General features: G+C 33.5%; 1 protein-coding gene and 1 pseudogene across 1 annotated transcript; one reads left to right on the top strand and one right to left on the bottom strand.

Moving 5' to 3' along the window:
- Window positions 1-1,050: 1,050 nt before the first annotated feature.
- LOC109157756 lies at window positions 1,051-2,597 on the bottom strand (annotated as a pseudogene).
- A 14,288-nt stretch (window positions 2,598-16,885) lies between these two features.
- On the top strand, window positions 16,886-17,446 carry LOC109157798 (60S acidic ribosomal protein P2A-like). Its single transcript, XM_019305639.1, has one exon. The coding sequence runs from the start codon at window positions 16,943-16,945 to the stop codon at window positions 17,282-17,284; it is 342 nt and encodes a 113-aa protein (XP_019161184.1). The 5' UTR covers window positions 16,886-16,942; the 3' UTR covers window positions 17,285-17,446.
- The last annotated feature ends 2,315 nt before the right edge of the window (window positions 17,447-19,761 follow it).

Raw genomic sequence — 19,761 nt, 5'->3', positions numbered from 1 at the left:
AGGCATTTGGTACAACAAGATACCAACTAAGGATGTGGTTTGTGTTGCTAACAGAGAAACTCCGTTAAAATACACTTCTGGAAAGCTAATGCTCAAACACAATGGGATCCTAGTGCTTCTAGATGGTAGCAATGAAGAAATCTGGTCATCAAATTCATCAACATCCTTGAAAAATCCAGTGGCCAGGCCTTTTGGACACTGGAAACTTGTTCTGTCTTCACGTTTTGATGAAGATGATGAAGAAATCTCCACTAAATGACGCTTATGCCTTTCAAAATAACGGTGGATAGATGGAAATTGTAACGGAGGACCACATTGGGTGTGATTTTAAAAGTAAGAGGACTAAATTGAGTACGTTTAATACTTTGGGACAAAATTGAGTATTAGTTAATAGTCGGAGGACCATTTTGGGTATTAACTCGCAATATAATATTCAGCATATATGCCAACTTCAACTTGAATTTTCTTGATTCAAAGTGTCCAGCACCGAACACCAATAACTCTCAACCATGAAGTGTTGGCAGATTCTTCACTCAAGAGGACTTGATAGAAGATCCTTGCAATGAAGTAGTCAGACTGTGAAGGGGCAGTTGCTTGGTGATACAACTGTTGAAGGACTATCATTGGAGTTGAGAAAGTAACAAGGAAACTTTGTGATTGATCTTTGCGAAAGATTTTTCACTTGTATTTTGTACAAATATGAATGACTATTTATAGTAATACAAGATATGGAAGATATCGTAGTTTAACTTCAAACAACTAAGAAGGTTATATATGTTAAGTATGTTATGCTCAGTTGGCATGTAGTGACTTTTTCTATATGCGACGATCCAGTCTCAGTGGAAACGTTGTTGACAAGTCAGTAGCATTAAAAAAAGAAAAACAAAAATATCAGAATTTGAATGTAAACATTAATTATCATATTACAAAGTAATACCTTAATTTCTTTCATTATTTCCTTATAAACACAATCATAATTAAGCAAAAACAAGTACAGCCCGGAAAATATTTTCCAGTTAATTAGGCAAACATGTTTAACCATATGCTTAATTTGCATTGATTGATTCAGAGACCATAAATTGTTGCTCCACCATCCACACAAATGATTTGACCGGTGACAAAAGAAGCCGCCGGGATCGGAAGCAAAGGAATGCTACCGCCGCAGACACTTCTCTCGGCTCTGCAAGTCGGTGTTGTGGTGTTCTTTGGATCAAAGCTTCTACTATTTTCCCATGTTCTTTCTGCAAATTCAAATTAAATTAATAAAAATTATTAATTAGGTATTTAATTTTTGAGTCATATAAAAAAATAAGAATGAACTTTACTTTAGAAGACTCGGTGAGGGAGATTTGCATCGGCCATGGTGCAACAACATTCACGCGGATGTTGTCACTTGCCCATTCGCAAGCCAAGTTCTTTGCTAGTGAATTAATGGCCCCTGTATCAATAAATAGTAAAAATATGTTAAATAAAATAAAAAGAACAATGTAGCACATTTTAAAAAACAGTAAAATCATAAATTATATCAAATCCGATAAATTATATCAAATCCGATAATATCTGATCTTAAGATAAATGTAGCTAGTAGTGTGTACTAATATAATATACCTTTGGATGCAGCATAGATTGTATGAACGGGTGCATAAACAAAACTAGCACATGAAGAGATGAAGACTATGCTTCCATTTCCCGTGGCCTTCAACAATGGGTGTGCAAGCTGGCTAAAGTGCAATGAAGCCTCTAGATTTGTTCCAATCACAATGGAGTAATCCTCTGCGTTTGATTTCAGAGTATCCTTTGGTATAATTCTGCCCACATTATTTACCTGTGGTTAAAAAAGCAATTTCACATTAGAATCAACTAAACTGTCTAGTTTGTAATATATTTTTTTACATGAAATGAAAAATATGTTCAAATATTTTTTTTTTCTTTTTCAACTTACTAAGATATTGAGCTTTCCGTCAAACTGTTTGTAAACCAACTGCACTAAATTCTCACGTTCAGATGGTTGTAATATGTCACAAGTAGAACAAAAAACGTGATAGTCCTTGTCTTTCCAAATTTTGAGGCACTCGTCAAGCTCCTTTTGGTTACGCGAACATGTGTACAAAGTTGCTCCAAGACTAGCAAATTCTTCCACTATTTCATGCCTAAGATTGGTGCACAAAAAATATATATTATTTATTGCATTTTCTAATTTTCACACACATTTGGAGTTGATAAATGTAGTGTATAGATAGCAGGGCCGTATTTTAAGTTTTTGTGGCCCTGTTCTAGTAAATAAATGTGGCCCTACAAAATTACAATTTTGAAAACCAATACATGTAAGTTTCGAACCTTTGACCTACAAGTTAAAATACAATAAATACATATTCTCACCACCTCTTCATAAAACCTTTTATATTCAATTGAAAACTTTTAATTTTTATTTCGAAACTAACTGTGTAAAAATTAAATATTAAACCTCTAAAATTTGGGGCCCCTCTAAAATTGGGGGCCCTGTGCGGTAGCCCAGCTTGCACAGCCTAAAATCCGGCCCTGATAGATAGATTAGTAACAAGAGCAGTCATGCCTTGAAGAGACCATCTTCCTGCCATTGCTGATTCTTGATTGCTCACTCACTCTCGATTCGATCTCAAAGTTTGCACATGTACGTTTCAATACATCAGGTGTATTCTGTATATATATACCCACAAAACGGCGTCTGCTCACACGTTTATTTATCATTTGGTTAACGATATTAATATATTATTATATTTAATGAGAGAATGGGTGTGCGTTGCTAATTATCTGCTCACATGTTTATTTATCATTTGTTTAACGATATTATATTTAATGAGAGAATGGGTGTGCGTTGCTAATTATTAGCTATTAATTACAAAATCCCAAATTCCAATCATTTTATTTAACTCATTATTTTGGCGCTTAAAACTTGGATTCAATATTTTATTATACTTAATAGGAGCAATACTTTATTGGACATGTGTTATTATTCCGTACGAATTAATAGCTAATATATGCATTATTATATTGTAGCGGTGTGCTGTGCCAAGAAAGACACGAACTGCTATATTCCGTATTAACGTGTGCTGTGTTTGGCTGGCGTGACCTGCCGAGAAAAAGAGAATAGAAAGCTAATGGTGTGTTTGGTTTGAATATGGGAATCAAAATTTATTGGGAATCAAATATTTGGTAATTGGAACGAGTTTTGGTGAAAATATTTTGCATGTTTGGTAGTATGATGGAATTAGAATGATTATCGATTTTGATGTTTGGTTATGTATGTATGACCCTACAATCGGAATAAATGTTTAAAATACAAAAAAAAAAACAAAAAAAAAAAACAAAAAATCAAGTCAATTGATCTTAAGAGTGACGATGCAATTAAATGATTAGGCAATGTAGTGAGGAAGTCGATGAAGTGAGGAGAAATGAGTGAGGATGCGATGAAATGAAGAGACGATCAAAAGACGGATAAAGCTAAATTAATTGAATGATACCTGATTTAAATGAGATAATGGATTTTGTAATTATAGAGATAATCAAATCATATTCCAACTAAAAAATTAAGAATACATTTTTTGATAAATTATGCATTTTTTCTGTCGACCATAATGAATATTTTCGTTTTACTTAATAAAGGAAGTCATTTTCTAAATTTTCAAAAGGATTCTAAAAAATATTGCCCAATGTAGAAGTGGGATTTGAGCACATGCCTTTACAAGGACCAAAATCTAAATTTCACATTTTAAACAACTCAAAAATCCTAACCAATTATAAATAAATAATGTTTATTTTTATTAAATAAATGATATAGTTAGTATGAATTTTCATTTTTTTTATAAGGCTTCATTATATACGATAATGTTAAAAAAATTCTAACAAATAAAGAATAATATATAAATATTGAATTTGTTATTTATGAATGCATTGATTATGAATTCAATTAATGTGTTTGTACATTAATTTTTTTATTAAACACAAATCTCATATTGCTAGAAATATTTTCAAATATCGTTATTATGCGTCTTAGACCACTGTCCATTATGATCATTTATCAATAAATAATGTTTAAATTTATTATATACTGTAGCTAGTATGCATTTTAATTTTTTGAAATTGCCACGTTACATACCACAAGGTTAAAGTATTTCTTATAAGAAAACAATATTGTATAAATATTAATTTGATTTATTAACGAAGGTATTAATTTTAAATTTTAAATTCAACTAATGTGTTTTGTAACAAACAATTTTATTGCTAATAGAAATATTGTCAAATGCTATTATATGAGATTTGAAACCACACCCTCTTATGCGGACCAGAACTTGAGTTTAACGCCTTAAACTACTCAACCATCCTAACCATATATTAATGAATAATGTTTTAATTTATTTAATACTTAATATATGTAGCGAATATGTATTTTTATTAATTATTTATTTTATTTTTGATAATGCTTTATTGTATACGATAATGTTAAAAATACTCTTACAATAAGAGTTCGTTTGGAAACTTAGAAAATTATATCAAGAAAATAACTAATTTTCAAAAAAATATTTTACTTTTTTTTGGTATTTGGTTGAATGTTAGAAAACTATATTTTTTTGTTTTTTTAAAAAGGTAGGTTAAGTAATTGCATTTTTTTTTATTTGATTCATTTTCCTGAAAATGAACATAATATTTGTTATAATAATAATAAGAACAACAACAACAACAACAACAACAACAACAACAACAACAACAACAACAACAACAATAATAATAATAATAATAATAATAATAATAATAATAATAATATGTGATGATGGCGGTGGTGTTGTTATGGTGGTGGTGTATATAGTGGTGGTGTTGGTTTCGGTGATGGTGGTAGTGGTGGTGGCTATGGTGCTGTTGGAGGCGGTGTGTGGTAGTAGTGATGGTGGTGTGTTAGTGTTTGTGGTTGTAGTGGTTGTGTTGTTGTTGTAGGGTAGTAGTAGTGGTAGTGGTGGTGATGGTGGTGTGAGTGCGGTAGCGGTGGTGGTGGTAGTGGTGGTGTTGGTAGTGGTAGTATTTGTGGCGAATTTGCTGGTGGTGTGGAAGAGGTTTGTGGTGGTTCTGGTGGTGGTGGGGTGGTGGTGTTGTTGTTGGTGGTGGTGGTGGTTCAGTGGTGGTGGTGGTGTGTCATGGTGCTGTTATGGGGTGGTGGTGTTTGTGGTGGAGGTGATTGTGATGATTTTGTGGTTGTAGTGGTGGTAATAATAGTAATCTAGAAACTAACTTATAAAAGAAGAGAGGAAGAGAGATGAAAAATAAAGAATAATCCGAAATATGTCTTCCAACTAAAAAACTAGGAATACATATTCTAAAAAATATTGCCCAATGTCATTATTGATAGAAGTAGGATTTGAACACATGCCTTTTACAAGGACCAAAACCTAAATTTCACATTTTAAACCACTCAAACATCCTAACCAATAATAAATAAATAATGTTTATTTTTATTAAATAATTGATGTAGTTAATTTGGATTTTCATTTTTTTTTTATAACGCTTCATTATATACGATAATGTTAAAAAAATTCTTACAATAAAAGAATAATATATGAATATTGAATTTGTTATATATGAATGCATTGATTATGAATACAATTAATGTGTTTGTTACATTAATTTTTTTATTAAACACAAATCTTTTATTACTAGAAATATTTCCAAATGTCGTTATTATGCGTCTTAGACCACTGTCCATCATGATCATTTATCAATAAATAATGTTTAAATTTATTAAATACTGTAGCTAGTATGTATTTTCATTTTTTTGAAATTGCCACATTATATACCACAAGGTTAAAGTATTTCTTATAAGAAAAAAGTATTGTATAAATATTAATTTGATTTATTAATGAATGTATTAATTTTAAATTCAAATAATGTGTTTTGTTACAAACATTTTTATTGAACACAAATATTTTATTGCTAATAGAAATATTGTCAAATGCTATTATATATATATATATATATATATATATATATATATATATATATGTATGTATATATATGTATGTATATATATGTATGTATGTATATTGTCAGAAGTGGGATTTGAAGGCGCCTTAGACCACTCGGCCATCCTGACCATTTATCAATGAATAATGCTTTAATTTATTTAATACTTGATATATGTAGCGAGTATGTATTTTTGATAATTTTTTATTTTATTTTTGATAATTCTTCATTGTATACGATAAAGTTAAAAAAGCTTGTATTTTCATTTTTTGAAATTGCCAATTATATACCACTAGGTTAAAGTATTTTTTTATAAGAAAAAAATATTGTATAAATATTAATTTGAAGGCGCCTTAGACCACTCGGCCATCCTGACCATTTATCAAGTAATAATCCTTTAATTTATTTAATACTTGATATATGCAGCGAGTATGTATTTTTGATAATTTTTTATTTTATTTTTGATAATTCTTCATTGTATACGATAAAGTTAAAAAAGCTCGTATTTTCATTTTTTTGAAATTGCCAATTATATACCACAAGGTTATGAACAGATACTACAATGTAATAGAGCCAGTAACTTTCAAAAAAAAAAATATACCACAAGGTTAAAGTATTTTTTATAAGAAAAAAATATTGTATAAATATTAATTTGATTTTTTAAAGAATGTATTAATTTTAAATTCAAATAATGTGCTTTATTCAAACATTTTTATTGAACACAAATCTTTTATTGCTTATAAAAATATTGTCGAATGCTATTATATATATAGTGTATGTATATTGTTAGAAATGGGATTTGAACCCATGCCCTCTTACGAAGACCAAAACTTGAGTTTAATGCCTTAAGCCACTCAACCATCTTGACCATTTATTAATGAATAATGTTTTAATTTATTTAATACTGGATATATGTAGCTAGTATGTATTTTTGTTAATTTTTTTTTGATAATGCTTCATTATATACGATAATGTTATAAAAGCTCTTACAATAAGGGTTCGTTTGGAAACTTAAAAAATGATATCAAGAAAATAACTAATTTTTGGAAAAAATATTTTACTTTTCTGGTGCTTGTTTGAATGTTAGAAAATTATATTTCTCTGTTTTTGTAGAAGGTAGGTTAAGTAATTGCATTTTTTTTTATTTGGTTCATTTTCATGAAAATGAACATTATATGTGTTATAATAATAATAATAATAATAATAATAATAATAATAATAATAATAATAATAATAATAATAATAATAATAATAATAATAATAATAATAATAATAATAATAATAATAATAATATATGTTAATGGCGGTGGTGTTGTTCTAGTGGTGGTGTTGGTTTTGGTGATGGTGGTAGTTGTGGTGGTTATGGTGCTGTTGGTGGGGGTGTGTGGTAGTAGTGATGGTGGTGGTGTTGGTGATGGTGATGGTGTTGGTGTTTGTGGAGGTAGTGGTTATGTGGTGGTTGTAGGGTAGTAGTAGTGGTAGTGGTGTCGTGGTGGTGTGGGAGTGATGGTAGTGTGAGTGAGGTAGTGGTAGTGGTGGTGTTGGCAGTCGTTGTATTTGTGGCGATGTTGCTGGTTGTGTGGTAGATGTTGTGGTTATTCTTGTGGTGGTGTGATAGTGGTGTTGGTGTTGTTGTTGGTGGTGGTGGTGGTGTGTCATGGTGCTGTTGTGGTGTGGTGGCGTTTCTGGTGGAGGTGATTGTGATGATTTGGTGGTTGTAGTGGTGGTAATAATAATAATCTGGAAACTAACTTAAAAAAGAAGAGAGGAAGAGAGATGGAAAATAAAGAATAATTCAAAAAATGTTTTCCAACAGAAAAACTAGGAATACATTTTCTGATAAATTGATCCTTTTTTTTTTATGTCGACCATAATGAATATTTTCGTTTTACTTAATAATGGAAGTTATTTTCCAGGTTTTCAAACGGATTCTAAAACATATTGCCCAATGTCATTATTGATAGAAGTGGGATTTGAACACATGCCTTTTACAAGTATTAGGACTCTATGTATATGAGTCTGTTTAGAACTTCTTATCCTTGCCACACTGTGACTCTCTATTCTATATATTCACATCATCTGATCTCATTGTAATCAAGTTCAGAAAATATAATACAATCAGTTCTCATTTGGTATCAGTTAGCTAGGGTTTTGTGATTCATAAAATCAAGAAGATGTAGCGCTGTGATGGCAACCTTAATTACCGTGGAGGTCAGCAACGTGGCTTCGATGATCCGTGTCAAATCTGTAAAGGTTTCGGCCACACAGGAGTCAATTGTTTTTGGCGCTATGATGATCTGTGTCAAATTTGTAAACGTTTTGGTCACACGGGAGCCAATTGTTTTTGGCGCTATGATGATCCGTGTCAAATTTGCAAACGTTTTGGTCACATGGGAGCCAATTGTTTTTGGCGCTATAATGATCCGTGTCAAATTTGCAAAAGTTTCGGTCACACGGGAGTCAACTGTTTTCGGCGATATTCAGGGGCTCCGGGTTCTCAGGCTAATTTGGTGTTTCAGAATGGTTTAGTTGCTAAAACCTCGTCAAATTCTCATACTTGGGTTCCCGACACTGGAGCCACAAATCATGCAACTCCAAACATCGCTGCCCTTTCTACATCGGAGAAGTACACTGGTAATGACACTTTACGTGTCGGTGACGGTATGGGTTTATCTATTAGTCATGTTGGCCATGCCTCTTTTAATACCCCTTCTAGATCATTTACATTGTCTGATATACTTCACGTTCCGCGTTTGTCTAATTCTTTATTATCTGTTCAGAAGTTTGCATCCGATAACAAAGTCTTTTTTGAGTTTCACCCCTTTTTTTTTTTGTGAAAGATATCAATACCAAGGAAATACTTCTTCGGGGCAATAGTTCGGGGGGAATATACACACTTTCATTACCTAGTTCGTCTCCGTCAGCGTTAATTTCCGCTCGTGCCTCGGCTTCCACTTGGCACAATCGTCTGGGTCATCCTCATAACCGTGTTCTTAGCCATATACTTCGTTCTTGTTTGGTTAATGGGTCTTGTGATAATATTCGTTGTCATAATTCTTTATGTAATGCGTGTCAATTAGGCAAATCTGCTCGTTTTCCCCTCCCCCGTGTTGCTTCCTCTAGTTCTCAAGTCCTATATCTTATTTACACAGACATTTGGGGTCCTGCGCCCACTTCATCTACTTCTGGCTTCCGTTATTTTGTGATCTTTGTGGATGACTATTCCTGTTATACATGGTTCTTCCCTATGAAATTAAAGTATGATCTTTATGTCATCTTTGATAAATTTCGTACTCTTGTTGAACGGTCCTTTAATTGCAAAATAAAGGCCATTCAGTCTGATTTAGGTGCTGAGTACAAAAAGTTGCATTCTTTGTTTGTTCAATTAGGAATTCAACATAGACAATCCTGTGCCTATACACATGAACAGAATGGTCGTGTTGAACGAAAACATCGTCACATTGTTGAAACTGGTCTGGCTCTTCTAGCTCATGCCTCTGTTCCTTTGAAATTTTTGGATTTTGCCTTTGAGACTGCTGTCTATTTAATTAACAGAATGCCATCTTCTGTATTAAATAACTCCAGTCCTCATCTCCTGTTACATAAATTCACACCTTCCTATCTTTTTCTTCGTGTCTTTGGGTGTTTATGCTACCCTCATCTTCGACCATATAATCGTCATAAGATGTCATACAGGTCTTCTCCATGTGTCTTCCTAGGTTATCCTGAGTCCTTTAGGGGTACAGATGCATGGACTTACATACTAATAAAATTTACACATGTAGGCATGTCAGATTTGATGAAGAAGTTTTCCCCTTTGCTACTAAAACTTCTTTGCAGGATCTATCTACTCCGTTTTCTGGACCTTGGGCGGAATCTGTTCTCAGTCACAGCACACATATTCCTGCCGTGTCCAATGATGAGCTGCCAGAACCGCCGCTACCTGCTTCATTCGAACCAGCCGTGGATCCCGGACAGGCTGCCTCGTCGGGTGATCCTGTGGAGCCTGTTGCTCGCCGGCGAGGCCGTCCACGTGGGTGGTCCATCAGGCCCAATGTCCGTACTCACTCTATGGCCACTCGCAGCAACGCAGATGCTCATCTTTTTGCTCTAGCAGCTCAGGTGCATCCCACGGAACCCACATGTCACTCTCAAGCTGTCAAATATCCTGAGTGGCGTGAAGCCATGGACCAAGAATTCAATGCTCTCCTGCATAACCACACATGGTCTCTAGTTCCACCCACTGCAGGTATGAATATTATTGGCTGTAAATGGGTGTTTCGTACGAAGAGAAAGGCTGATGGTGCTATTGAAAGGCATAAAGCCAGGCTGGTTGCGAAAGGTTTTAATCAGGTTCCAGGTCAGGACTTCTTCGACACTTTTAGTCCAGTGGTAAAGCCTACGACTGTAAGACTCCTTCTATCTCTAGCTTTATCATCTGGGTGGTCTATCAAACAGCTAGATGTTCATAATGCTTTTCTGAATGGTAATCTGGCTGAAACAGTTTATATGAAGCAACCCCCTGGTTATATTGATGCTAACTTCCCGAATCATGTTTGTTTGTTAAAAAGATCTCTGTATGGGTTAAAACAAGCTCCTAGAGCTTGGTTTAATAGACTACATACGTTCTTACTATCGGTTGGCTTTCAAGCATCCAAGACAGATGTCTCTCTATTCTATTACTCTAAAGACTCTGCTTTGGTTTATCTATTGGTGTATGTGGATGACATTCTTGTAATGGGAAGTGATCAGGGTATTATGTCTCAGCTCTTGTCCAAACTGTCTGCTACATTCAAAATCAGAGATCTTGATGAACCAAATTTTTCTCTGGGTATTGAAACAGTTAAGAGTGACAATGAGATTATTTTATCTCAACAACGGTATATGAATGATATTTTAAAACGGGCTGGAATGTCTGAATGCAAACCCCTTTCTACACCTATCTCTGTCTCGAAAAGTGTCCCCTTCAATTCAGATCTATATGATGATCCCACACAGTACAGGAGTCTAGCTGGAGCACTGCAATATCTCACTGTCACACGACCTGACCTATCCTTTGCAGTTAATTAGTTATGCCAGCATATGCATGCTCCCACCATATCACACTGGGAGCAGCTCAAACGGGTACTCAGGTATGTTAAGGGAACAGTTGATCATGGTTTACGCATACGAAGGTGCTCATCTAGAGACATTCATGCTTTCTCTGATTCTGATTGGGCTGGTTGTCCTGACGATCGAAAATCCACGAGTGGTTTTGCTGTTTTCTTGGGGAGTAATCTTATATCATGGGTTTGCAAGAAACAGAGAACTGTTGCCAGGTCATCCACTGAGGCTGAATACAAAGCTCTTGCAGATGTTTGTGCTGAGGTTCTATGGATTATGTCATTATTGCGTGAGATACAGATTCCGGGTATTTCCATTCCAAAATTATGGTGTGATAATCTAGGAGCTACATATATGAGTGCCAATCCAATCTTTCATGCGCGCACCAAGCATGTGGAGATTGATTATCATTTTGTTCGTGATCGAGTAGCTTCGGGCGATATCCAAGTCAACATCATCTCCACAAAGGATCAACTTGTTGATATCTTCACCAAAGCTCTGCCTGGACCTAGATTTTCTTCCTTAAGGGACAAGCTATAGGTTACTAGTATACACTGTGCTTGAGGGGGAGTATTAGGACTCTATGTATATGAGTCTGTTTAGAACTTCTTATCCTTGTCACACTGTGACTCTCTACATCTTATCATTGTCACACTGTGACTTTTTATTCTATATATTCACATCATCTGATCTCACTGTAATCAAGTTCAGAAAATATAATACAATCAGTTCTCATCACAAGGACCAAAACATAAATTTCACATTTTAAACAACTCAAACATCCTAACCAATTATAACTAAATAATGTTTATTTTTATTAAATAATTGATGTAGTTAGTATGAATTTTCATTTTTTTTATAACGCTTCATTATATACGATAATGTTACAAAAATTCTTACAATAAAATAATAATATATAAATATTAAATTTTTTATTTATGAATACATTGATTATGAATAAAATTAATGTGCTTGTTACATTAATTTTTATTAAATACAAATCTCTTAGTACAAGAAATATTTCCAAATGTCGTTATTATGCGTCTTAGACCACAATCCATCATGATCATTTATCATTAAATAATGTTTAAATTTATTAAATATTGTAACTACTATGTATTTTCATTTTTTGAAATTGCCACATTATATACCACAAGGGTAAAGCATTTTTTATAAGAAAAAGTATTGTATAAATATTAATATTATTTATTAAAGAATGTATTAATTTTAAATTCAAATAATGTGTTTTGTTACCCACATTTTTATTGCTTATAGATATATTGTCAAATGCTATTAGAAGTGTGATTTAAACCCATGCCCTCTTACGACGACAAGAACTTGAGTCTGGCACCTTAGACCACTCGGCCATCCTAACCATTTATCAATGAATAATGTTTTAATTTATTTAATACTTGATATATGTAGCTAGTTTGTATTTTTGTTAATTTTTTTTTAATTTTTGATAATGCCTCATTGTATACGATAATGTTAAAAAAGCTCTTACAATAAGGGTTCGTTTGGAAACTTTGAAAATGATATCAAGAAAATAACTAATTTTCGGAAAAATATTTTACTTTGTTGGTGCTTGGTTGAATGTTAGAAAACTATATTTTTCTGTTTTTGTAGAAGGTAGGCTAAGTAATTGCATTTTTTTTTTATTTGGTTCATTTTCCTGAAAATGAACATTATATTTGTTATAATAATAATAATAATAATAATAATAATAATAATAATAATAATAATAATAATAATAATAATAAGTGATAATGGCGGTGTTGTTGTCCTGGTGGTGGTGGATATAGTGGTGGTTGTGGTGGTGTTGGTTTTGGTGATGGTGGTAGTTGCGGTGGTTATATATGATACTGTTGGTGGCGATGTGTGGTAGTAGTGATGGTGGTGGTGTTGGTGATGGTGTTGGTGTTTGTGGAGGTAGTGGTTGTGTGGTGGTTGTAGGGTAGTAGTAGTGGTAGTGGTGTCGTAGTGGTGATGGTGGTGTGAGTAAGGTTGTGGTGGTGATGGTGTTGGTAGTCGTGGTATTCATGACGATGTTGCTGGTGGTGTGGTAGAGGTTGTGGTTATTCTGGTGGTGGTGTGGTAGTGGTGTTGGTGTTGTTGTTGTTGGTGGTAGTGGTTTAGTGGTGGCAGTGTGTCATGGTGCTGTTATGGTGTGGTGGAGGTGATTGTGATGATTTGGTGGTTGTAGTGGTGGTAATAATAATAATCTGGAAATTAACTTGAAAAACAAGAGAGGAAGAGAGATGGAAAATAAAGAATAATTCCAAAAACGTCTTCCAACTAAAAAACTAGGAATATATTTTCTGAAAAATTGAGCCTTTTTTTTTTTCCTGTCGACCTTAATGAATATTTTCATTTTACTTAATAATGGAAGTCATTTTCCAGGTTTTCAAACGAATTCTAAAAAATATTGTCTAATGTGATTTTTGATAGAAGTGGGATTTGAGCACATGCCTTTTACAAGGACCAAAATCTAAATTTCACATTTTAAACAACTCAAACATCATAACCAATTATAAATATATAATGTTTATTTTTATTAAATAATTGATGTAGTTAGTATGAATTTTCATTTTTTTTATAACGCTTCATTATATACGATAATGTTAAAAAAATTCTTACAATTAAAGAATAATATATAAATATTGAATTTGTTATTTATGAATGCATTGATTATGAGTACAAATAATGTGTTTGTTACACTAATTTTTTTTATTAAATACAAATCTCTTAGTACAAGAAATATTTCCAAATGTCGTTATTATGCGTCTTAGACCATTGTTCATCATGATCATTTATCATTAAATAATATTTAAATTTATTAAATACGGTAGCTAGTATGTATTTTCATTTTTTGAAATTGCCACATTATATACCACAAAGTTAAAGTATTTTTTATATGAAAAAAATATTGTATAAATATTAATTTGATTTATTAAAGAATGTATTAATTTTAAATTCAAATAATGTGTTTTGTTACAAACATTTTTATTGTTGGAATAATGGCTACATCAATGGAGAACGAAGAGAAGCAGAGAGAAACGAGAGTTCGGGAAGATGAAGAAGAAAGGTGATATTATTGATGATGAGAGATGGGAGGATACACTGGTTTATATAAGGGAATAAGGGAAAAATAATAGAAATAAAAAGGAAGGGAGGATATTATATTTTTATCCTCCAACACCCCCCCGTAAGCTGGAGCGTGTAGATCCTACATGCCCAGCTTAGACACAAAAGGGGAAAAAAGGAAAACAAAAAAAAAAACAATATTCTCATCCTCATCTAAACAATATGTGAGAAAACCCCAAGAATAGGCTTTCAGCAACCATGTACTAAAGAGAGAATAGAAAATGCTAATAGAAGCAATAATATGAGAATGATGATGCTGGTAAATTCTTCACTTGGTAATGATGCCAATTTGCTTCCAGATCAGGCCTCAACTCAGGAGACTCAGCAGCCTGATCCACCTTACTTTTAGAACTACTTACTGCATATATTTATGCTTCACAAGGCTCATTTTGCTTCAAGCCAGTTTGACAGTTTCTGTGACAAGACCAGCTTGTGGCATTGTTCTCTAATTAGGGCTCTTCCCCTCATTGTCCTTAAAGCTCACATCAGCTTCTACTTTTTCTGTACCTTGGCCTGAATAATCCACATCAGGCCCCTGATTCTCCTTAAATGTTTAGCCATCTTCCTTTCTTATAACTCCAGAAAGAGTCATTGGGACATTTTTACAAGTAGGTGATGTGCCCCTTTCTTCTCTTCTTCTTAACCTCACCTCAGTTCCCCCTCTTTGCCTACAATTCCCCACCAGGTGACCAAACCGGCCACATACAACACAAAAATTCGGTAGTCTTTCCACCTCAACTTTATGCCAAAACCCATCCAAAACTCCCCCTTCACCAAATTGAATCCAAATGCGATCAAAGACAGGTTTAGACACATCGATTTCAATCCTCACCCTTGCCACATTTGGTCTAGTTCGTCTGATTGTGGCCGAATCAAGCTCTACCAAACTTTCAATTGGTTCACATATGCGAGATAACCTATCAAAATCGAGCAAATGAATGGGTAGCAGAGGCAATTGAAGCCATACCAGAGTTAGGGGAGAATCACGATTGGGGTAGATGTTCTGCTCCGGCATCTATCGCGACATCCACATCCGGTTATCCGCAATTAGCGCCTGATTTCGCAACCAAGCCCTTCTGCAATCGTTCTCATTTTTCACTTTCTCCAAAAGCCTTGTTTCACTACTGGAATGCAGATAATGAGCAACTCTATCTTTCTCTTTCTTCAAGCACTCTTCAGCCTTCAACATGTAATCTGGACAAAAATCTTCAGCTATCCAGTTTGATGCCTTCCGAGAATAATGAGCAGCAGTATCCTTGAACAATGCATCTTCAAAGTCATTCTCATAGTATTCCATCTGCCCCATTCTGATTTCAACAAAAATGTCTAGTACATTCTTCAATAGTGCTCTATCAATCTGTTCACTCTCACATTCTTGATCAATAAGAGCTATACCATCATCTCTAGCTTTACCTCTTGACTCATGGTAAACCAGATCACGGAAGCTTTCATGAGGAGGAGAGAGTGACCTCTTCATGTTTAAAACTTTCAACAAATTCCGCCACATCTTCTGAGACAGAGAACTGCCGGCCTTACAAATGTCTCTCTGAACGAATTTTCGATCAAGAGACGCAACCGCTTTGGCTGAATCGGAGAACTGCTCCGTCTTCTTCAGATTGAGAATCTCATTCTGCATATCAATTCCTTCCATCCGCTGTGGAACGACTGTGGAGATCGCTGCGGAGAGTCGAGTCTCCTTATCTTGTGGATTCCTCTGCGGAATCGTTGTTGATGATCGACTACTCTGCGTAGCAACCGGACTAATTCACGATGCGTGAACTATGGATTTATTGCTACTCTGCGTAGCAATCAGACTGGTGGCGTCGGCTTTGTTGCTACTCTCTGTAGCAATAATCCTCTGCGGATTAAACGGACCTCTGCGGTTTGATTGGAATCCTCTGCGGATTGATCGGAGATGCGCGACGGTCTTCGGATGAACCTCTCTTTGATTCGGTTCTCCGGCGTCGATAGCAGCGGCGGCGTGGCTGCTTCGCCGCTCTGATACCATGTTGGAATAATGGCTACATCAATGGAGAACGAAGAGAAGCAGAGAGAAACGAGAGTTCGGGAAGATGAAGAAGAAAGGTGATATTATTGATGATGAGAGATGGGAGGATACACTGGTTTATATAAGGAAATAAGGGAAAAATAATAGAAATAAAAAGGAAGGGAGGATATTATATTTTTATCCTCCAACATTTATTGCTTATAGAAATATTGTCAAATGCTATTATTTATATAGTATATGTATTATTAGAAGTGGGATTTGAACCCACACCCTCTTACAAGGACCAAAACTTGAATTTAGCACCTTAGACCAATCAACCATTTTGACAATTCATCAATGAATTCGTTTTAAATTTATTTATTACTTGATATATGTAGCTAGTATGTATTTTTCTTTTTTTCTTTTTTATAATGCTTCATTGTATAGGATAATGTTAAAAAAAGCTCTTACAATAAGGGTTCGTTTGGAAACTTAGAAAATGATATCAAGAAAATAATTAATTTTCGGAAAAATATTTCACTTTTTTGGTGTTTGGTTGAATATTATAAAACTCTATTTTTATGTTTTTTGAGAAGGTAGGTTAAGTAATCGCATTTTTTTATTTGGTTCATTTTCCTAAAAATGAACATAATATTTATTACCAACTAAACGCTAGCAGGGAGCAGCCTCTCACGGTCTCACTTTCTGAAGGGAAAAAAAATGAAGGTCGTCGCCGCTTACTTGTTGGCCGTGTTGGGTGGCAACGCCTGTCCTTCTGCCGGTGATATCAAGAAGATCCTATCTTCTGTTGGAGCTGAGGCTGATGATGATAGAATTGAACTCCTGTTGTCTCAAGTTGAGGGGAAAGACATTACAGAGCTGATTGCAGCCGGGAGGGAAAAGTTGGCTTCAGTGCCAAGTGGTGGTGGTGCTGTGGCTGTTGCGGCACCTGCTGGTGCTGCTGCTGCGGCTGCTCCAGCTGCTGAGGAGAAAAAGGAGGAAAAGAAGGTCGAAGAGAAAGAGGAGTCAGATGACGATATGGGATTCAGTCTCTTTGATTAGAAGACTCCCCCCCCCATTGGCCTTTCTGTGTAAGGGTTCTTCCATTGCCCATGTCCACTGTAGGCAGTTTTGTGTTACTTTTGTTGAATCAACTTTTGGAAAACAATTGGAAGGATGATACAAACAGTAATTCTAGTTTCAGTTATTGCAAAAAAAAAAAAATTGTTATAATAATAATAATAATAATAATAATAATAATAATAATAATATGTGATGATGGCGGTGGTGGGTATAGTGGTGGTTGTGGTGGTGTTGGTGTTTGTGATGGTGGTAGTGGTGGTGGTTATGGTGGTGTTGGTGGCGGTGTGTGGTAGTAGTGATAGAATGGTGGTGGTGTTGGTTATGGTGTTGGTGTTTGTGGTGGTAGTGGTTGTGTGGTGGTTGTAAGGTAGTAGTAGTGGTAGTGATGTCGTGGTGGTGATGGTGGTGGTGTGGGGGTGATGGTGGTGTGAGTGAGGTAGTGATGGTGGTGGTAGTGTTGGTGTTGGTGGTCGTGGTATTTGTGGCGATGGTGCTGGTGGTGTGGCAGAGTTGGTGGTGGTTCTGTTGGTGGTGTGGTAGTGGTGTTGATGTTGTTGTGTTTTGGTGGTGGTGGTTTAGTGGTGGTGGTGTGTCATGCATGGTGCCGCTGTTGTGGTGTGGTGGTGTTTGTGGTGGAGGTGATTGTGTTGATTTAGTGGTTGTAGTTGTGATAGTAATAATAATCTGGAAACTAACTTAAAAAAAGAAGAGATGAAGAGAGATGGAAAATAAAGAATAATCCAAAAAATGTCTTCCAACTAAAATACTATGAATACATTTTCTGATAAATTGAGTATTTTTTCTGTTGACTATAATGTATATTTTCGTTTTAATTAATAATGGAAGTCAATTTCCAAGTTTTCAAATGGATTCTAAAAAATATTGCCCAATGTCATTACTGATAAAAGTGAGATTTGAACACATGCATTTTACAAGGACCAAAACTTAAATTTCACGTTTTAAACCACTCAAAAATCATAACCAATTATAAATATATAATGTTTATTTTTATTGAATAATTGAATAATTGATGTAGCTAGTATGGATTTTCATTTTTTTTTTAACGCTTCATTATATACGATAATGTTAAACAAAATCTTACAATAAAAGAATAATATATAAATATTGAATTTGTTATTTATGAGTGCATTGATTATGAATATATATAATTAATGTATTTGTTACATTCATTTTTTTTTTATTAAACACAAATCTCATATCCTTTATATAATAAAGCTATATGGTTTGGGAAATAATTAATGTTACAATTAATGCCACAACATCCTTTATTATAAAAAAAAAAGCACAACATTTTAAAAATAAAATAGCTATATATTATATAATCATATAAAAAATATACTTTTGAAAAATAAAATAGTTATATATTATATAATCATATAAAAAATGTGTTCAATTAGAGTTTAAATTTACACATACAAAATTTGAAATTTGCTTTCCAAATGTAATTATCTTAGTTATTATTCGTATTGTAAAAATTATAATATAGATGAAATACAATTAAGAATAAATCAATGTAATTATGTAAATTCTCTCTATAAGTTTATTTGAATATGCACATAATTAGAGATTATATTAACCATACAAAATTATAATTTTAATATTAATTTTAATTGTAATTTTTTATTCTATAAAAATAATAAATACTTGACCAATGAAAGCTCAAAAATATTATTATATTAAATAATTTAAAATATTTTAGTTTTTCTATTTTTTATTTATATTTATAATAACATAATTTTTTTCCGTGCATCGCACTAGTGAATTACTAGTTACTACAAATATTGCCAAATGTTGTTATTATGAATCTTAGACCACTGTCCATCATGATGTTTAAATTTATTAAATACTGTAGCTAGTATGTATTTTAATTTTTTGAAATTGCCACATTATATACCACAAGGTTAAAGTATTACTTATAAGAAAAAAAATATTGTATAAATAATAAATTTGATTTATTAATGAATGTATTATTTTTAAATTCAAATAATGTTTTTGTAACAAACATTTTTATTGATCACAAATCTTTTATTGCTAATAGAAATATTGTCAAATGCTATTATATGTTGTCAAAAGTGGGATTCAAACTCACTTTTGCCCTTTTACGAGGACCAGAACTTGAGTCTGGCGTCTTAGACAACTCATACATCCTAACCGTTTATCAATGAATAATGTTTAATTTTTTTTAATACTTGATGAATGTAGCTAGTATGTAATTTTATTAATTTTTTTTTTTTTTGATAATTCTTCATGTATACGATAATGTTAAAGAAGTTCGTTTGGAAACTTAGAAAATGATGTCCAGAAAATAACTAATTTTTCAAAAATTATTTTACTTTTCTGGTGTTTGGTTGAATGTTAGAAAACTATATTTTTCTGTTTGGGAGAAGCCTAAGAAATTGTATTTTTTTATTTGGTTCATTTTCCTAAAAATGACC

Source organism: Ipomoea nil, unplaced genomic scaffold (assembly GCF_001879475.1).
Source record: "Ipomoea nil cultivar Tokyo-kokei standard unplaced genomic scaffold, Asagao_1.1 scaffold2792, whole genome shotgun sequence".
In the NCBI taxonomy this organism is placed as follows: domain Eukaryota; kingdom Viridiplantae; phylum Streptophyta; class Magnoliopsida; order Solanales; family Convolvulaceae; genus Ipomoea; species Ipomoea nil.
This window is presented reverse-complemented; position numbering and strand designations above follow the sequence as displayed.